Genomic DNA, 5,734 nt, shown 5'->3' on the forward strand with positions numbered 1-5,734 from the left:
CTCCAGATTGTAAATCCAAAAAGCCATCATTTTCCTCTTTCTCTTTTCTTTCTGTCGAAGTTTTTAACTAAAAAAAAAAAAAACTACTTTCTAAAACATTAAATTAAATCTAATTGATCATTAGCGCAAAGAAATTTTGCATTTATTTGGTCGATAATTTATCATTCTTCCTGCACTTTGAACCTATTTCAAAGATTCATACCAAATCATTCCATTCAGCCATGAAGAATTTAGCAAAAACTTGAAAAATTGAAATATACTTCCAACTTTTAATTAAATAATGAAATGAAGATTAATTACCTTTGATTATTCAACAATTTTTTAAACTCATATCTGTACATTACTCAACCTACATCGAAGTTTTATTCCTTCAAAAAAAAAAAAAAAAAGGAAAAAAACGAAATTAAATAAATAAAATTGTACAGTATGATGAAGTATCCTAATTTCTATTTCGTTTTTAAGGTAAAAATTATCAGTGCAAAATCGATTATTTTAAAATAAAAAACTGATAACTATAAAAGTTGATTATTTTAATTACTAACATAAACATTAAAATTTTTTACAAATTCTTCGAAATATTTTGAAGAAAATTTAATATCCATTGATGCTTACATAATGTTGTTTAAATTTATTCCATGTAACAAAATGATAATTCAAATTAACTGTTTAAAATATTAATGACAGAATAATTTTCGATAATAATGGAATAAATTTTAGCATTTAAAATTGTAATCATAAAATAATTTGAAGTGGTAAAATTTTAAAAATTTATAAGAATTAATAATTACTATCAAGGATGGATTATTTCTCTTCCTTTTCTTTTCTTTTTTTTATTATTATTAGGATGAAATTAAAATTAACCAAATGAGCTCTCAATAGTTATCAATAAATGCAATTTGGAAATTATATTAAATGAGAAAATTGAAAAATGTTTTTGCTATCATAGCAAACTTCAAATTTTATCAACGTTTGTGAAATAACAAAAAAAAAAAAGTTGACCTGTTGTGTTAAATGCAAATAATTGAAATTCGATAATTCGATTTTACAACTTTTACATCGGCTAATGATAATGTTTATTAAAATAGTTTTAAAATTTTACCCTCAATTTACTTCACACTTTTGATTCAAATATTTAAAAAGTAGTAACTATAAAGACTGCAATTTTATGGACAGTTTAAGAATTTTAAGAATTTTCCGATATAAACAAAAAAAAAAAAAAGAAAAAGGGTATGAATTTAGTTGGTTTAAATGGAAGCTTCCAATTTCTTGCTAGAAATTTTAAATTTATTTTTCACATGAAAGCATTGCCTTGTTTCAAATTTTCAGGAAACAATAATTGTGACAACCGTTGCGACAACAATATTAACCCTGAAATCAACAACAATGGAAATTGATTCCGGTGATATGGATAGTATTTTAGAGGCGGAATTGAGCGAAGATGGCTCAATGCATGTCAAACCAGCTATAACTCACGTGATTAATGTGCCATGGTTATCCCATAATTTGGTACCATTTACTCGTACCACTAATTTACCGCTAACAGCTAGAAATGGTTCTGAATCATTTCCGGATCAGGATAACGAAACGAAAAGTATGGAAATTCCGGTAACTTCGGATAATTTAGAAAGTATAACAAGTTCGGAATCAAAAGCTAAATTTCAAGCAATTCATACAATAACAAATAATTCTGATGAATTTCCGGATAAAATTGAAGCAACAACAATCTGTTGTTTTAATTTTGATATTACCGAAAAAATTGCTATTCTTCAATCGAAATCGAATCAAGATGTAGAAGTTGAAACATTTCAATCTATTGCTATGGCAAAATCATCAAAGCCTGAATTTGAATCTGAGGCAAAATCAGTATCAGGAAATCTCGGTCAAACGAATCATTCGGTAGAAATAATAGCATTGATTAAATTAACAAAACAAAAAGAGAGAAATAATGAAAAATCAAAAGCTGCAAAAACAAATTTATCAATTATTTCCGTTTCAATTGCTTGCTTAATCGTTTTTGTCTTTTATTAAGATTTTACAAATTTTTGGCAAAATTTAAAATTTGAACTCGAATTTTACATTTCTTAGTAATTCTATTTTGCATTGCAATTTTTTTATTGCAAATTTGTTTCATTCAAATATTTTTGTATTCATATAATCTGAATATTTTTGAATTTGCATATAATTCGAATTCATTTATTTAAATAATTCCCAATAAATCGAAAACTTGAATTATATTCATTAAGTCAACTGTGTTCTTTTCAGTCCTCTCTCTCCCCTTTTCTCTTTTTAATGCTCTCTCTCTCTCTCTCTCTCATTTATATTTGTCAATCATTTTTGTTGTCACATGTTGAAAAACAAAAAAAAAAAAGGCAAAAATGATTTATAAAAAGTCACGTAACACGGAAAATACGCATTGCTTCGATTGCTTTAAGATGCTTTTTTTTTTCGCATTCTTTATGGTGTCACCATTCTCATTTATATTTGTCAATCATTTTTGTTTTTACACGTAAAAAAGCAAAAAGAAAAGTCGTTTATAAAAAGTCACGCAACACGGAAAATACGCATTCCTTCGATTGTTATAAGATTTCTTTTTTTTCTATATCGTTTATGGCTTTACCGTAATTAAATCATTTTTCTTTTTTACAGAAATATTTCAATTCAAAGTATTTATTATGCTTTATTAATGATTTTCAATAAAAAAAGAAGAGAAAAAAAAGGATGGCTTAAGTTATTATCACGTGGATAAGTAAACACAAGATTTGCTAATTTCAGACTTTAGTTGAGGTCTAAGAGGTCTAAAAAAGGACAGTAAGGTATTTCAATGAAACATTCTTTTTTTTATTTCACATCAAAAAAAACCTAGTAAATAAGTAAATCGTTTTCAAAATTAGAAATGATTATTTAATTTTAAATCAAAATTGGTAGCAATGAATACTGTAATTTATTGTTATTATTCCTTTGATACTACGTTTTTGCATGCGACAAAAGATGAAAAAGTAAGTGAGAAAGTTAATAAAATTAAAGATAATAAGCAGCTAAATACGTTATATTGAAGAGGATATATACAATAAATAATAAAATAAAATTAATATATCATTTGATTTAATTCATTCAATTCTTTTTTTAATATTTTTCTTTTTTCATTTTTTTAATTTTTTTAAAAATAATTTTTTTTTCGTTCAGAAAATTTCTCTTTTTCAGTAAAAAGGGAGAAAAAAAATGTTAGAAAATTTGAGAAAAACAAACAATAAATAAATATTGGAAATTTAAAATTCAAATTTTTTTCTTACAACAAATAAGGAAAATGCCCTGGGCACAGTAATAAATGCTTGATTCCTTATCATCTACTAAAAGATTAGCTTCACGTAATGCTTCAAATAATAAATTTTCGGTAAGATAAAAACACATAAATTTATGTCCACCAAATGAACACCATGTTTCCTCGAAAACACCACCCATCACAAACCAACCTAAAATAGGAATTAATTAACGAGTAATTGTTTATTCACTTTTTTTTTGCCAAATAATTAAAATATGAATTTTAATTATTCCTTTTAAATTCAAAGATTCGAATTAATTATTTCAAATAACATCTTTTATTTTGTTTCAATTCATAGCGTTTATCTCTGTTATAAAATGTGCATAATTTTGAAATTTTCCTTACTAAAAACATTCATATAATTTCATTTTAAATTAATTATTCGAATGTCAAGTGGACAATATTTTTCTGCTTAAAATTTCTAAGAGAAAAAAAGAAAGGTAACATACCTCCAGGTTTTACTTGATCCACAACATTTCGTACCGCTTCTTTATATTCCATCACATTACTGCAACAATATTCCAAGCAAAGAATACTTGAAACTATCTAAAATATTAATTTTGAAAAAAAAAAAGAAATTGAAAATAAAAGAATGGAAGAAAAAAATAAATGATGAATTTAGGAAATTTTTTAAATATTCAAATAAATTTCAATTCAAAGAAATTGAAAATTAAGTTAAAAATTTTGCTAATTAATTAAAGATTACCAACTAACGAGTAAAAGTATTGTATTTGCATGATATATTAAATGTATAATTCAAAATATCTCATACTATTTTAATATTAAATTCAATAATAGTATTTGTCATTAATATCGATATGAAATGCATATGGGACATTATTATTTCATTAATTTTACTTACATCGAAATTATTTTGGAGAATTTTTGGAGCATTTATTGATGGTTTATTGTGGCAATTACAATGAAAAATTGAACGAATCTGCAAATAATTCATGTAAAATTATGCATACATATGAAATAATTTCTTATAATTAATGGTATTTCATCATAAATTAATTACTAATTAATATTATCAGAAAAAAAAAACAATGAATACATTTGTCCTTAATTTTTATTCTTTTATCATTTACAATTCACAAAGGAAATTTTCAAATATTTTTATTTATGCTATTAAAATTACGACCTTTGACTTAGTATATTGTTCCATTTCTTTAAGTTGCAACCAACCGGAACCTTCTACCGTGGCAATTTTTTTAAGTACCGGAGTCCAATCAAATGAACTTTGACCACTTGCCCATCGATATAATTCATGCCGATTTTGGGGTAAATAATCCGCCAAGTATATCTAGAATATAACGTTAAATTTGTAATTAATCTAAAAAAAATGTATTGAATTTTTAAATTAGTATTTTATAAAACAACGGGATATAAATCAAATATAGTCTTTATAAAGTTTCATCTCTTTTATAAACTATTGTTTTATAAAATAGCCATAACAAAAATATAGTCTATTTGAAGTTTATCCAATTTATAAACTAACCATTTTGCAAAAAAAAAAAAAAAGCCAAATATGTGCCAGAAATAGAGTCTGTTTCATGTACTAAATGAGCCAAGTATGTAACAAAAATAAAGTCTGTCTCATTGTCCAAAATGAGCCAAATATTTGTCACAAATATACATTAACATTTATTTAATCTATCGAAAATATTACAAATCGTTATCATTTTTTTTGTTTTATTTTTAAATATACATATGCATGTATTTGAAAAGATATCCTGTATATAAGCTTTAAAATTAAAAGTTTTTTTTTTTTTAAAAATTTTTTATGACAATTTTATGCCAACCATATATATAAAAATATATTTGAAGTCGTTTATCATTTCAAAATTTATCAAATTTTAACAGAAAATTCTGATAATTTTATGAAAGTTTTTGAAATCTTTTCAATAATTGATTTCAAATAAAAATTATTAAAAAAAAGAAAAGAACTAATGACCTATTTTAGATTGTATTATGTAACATGGATATTTTCAAAATTTTTAAATTTCATCAATCTTTTTCTTCTTCATTTATTTTTCTTTTCAGTTTTTTACAGTCTTTTTTATTTTTCAGTTTTTAAATTTATAAAATTTATTTATTGAAATAGTTTTAAGAAGCAAAAAAAAAAAATTCAAATATAAATTTTTCCATTTTTTCTTCTTTTTTTTCATTTTAGATAAAATTTTAAAACAGTTTTTTTTTTCTTTTTGTTTTCTAAACAGGAAAGAAAAATTGAAATTTTTTGCAAGATAAAAAAAAAAAAAAAAAAAAAAAAAACAAGAAAGCAGCACGAAAAATTCATGAATGATTAATTGTTGGATGAATGAATATCAGTCTAAAGACAGACTTTTTTTTTGCTTCCTCTTTCTCTCTCTCTCTCTCTCTCTCTCTCTCTTCCTCTCTCTCCTTCTTNTA

General features: G+C 23.8%; 2 protein-coding genes across 2 annotated transcripts; one reads left to right on the plus strand and one right to left on the minus strand.

The window, feature by feature from the left end:
* Positions 1-1,383: 1,383 nt before the first annotated feature.
* On the plus strand, positions 1,384-2,028 carry LOAG_12068 (hypothetical protein; the record flags this gene model as incomplete). Its single annotated transcript, XM_003147582.1, has 1 exon — positions 1,384-2,028. The coding sequence occupies one exon, from the start codon at positions 1,384-1,386 to the stop codon at positions 2,026-2,028; it is 645 nt and encodes a 214-aa protein (XP_003147630.1).
* A 1,245-nt stretch (positions 2,029-3,273) lies between these two features.
* LOAG_12069 (hypothetical protein) lies at positions 3,274-4,823 on the minus strand (the record flags this gene model as incomplete). Its single annotated transcript, XM_020448474.1, has 5 exons — positions 3,274-3,470; positions 3,769-3,865; positions 4,182-4,259; positions 4,464-4,625; positions 4,821-4,823. The coding sequence occupies 5 exons, from the start codon at positions 4,821-4,823 to the stop codon at positions 3,274-3,276; spliced, it is 537 nt and encodes a 178-aa protein (XP_020301385.1).
* Positions 4,824-5,734: the final 911 nt, after the last annotated feature.

Source organism: Loa loa (genome assembly GCF_000183805.2).
Source record: "Loa loa unplaced genomic scaffold supercont3.167, whole genome shotgun sequence".
In the NCBI taxonomy this organism is placed as follows: Eukaryota; Metazoa; Nematoda; class Chromadorea; order Rhabditida; family Onchocercidae; genus Loa; species Loa loa.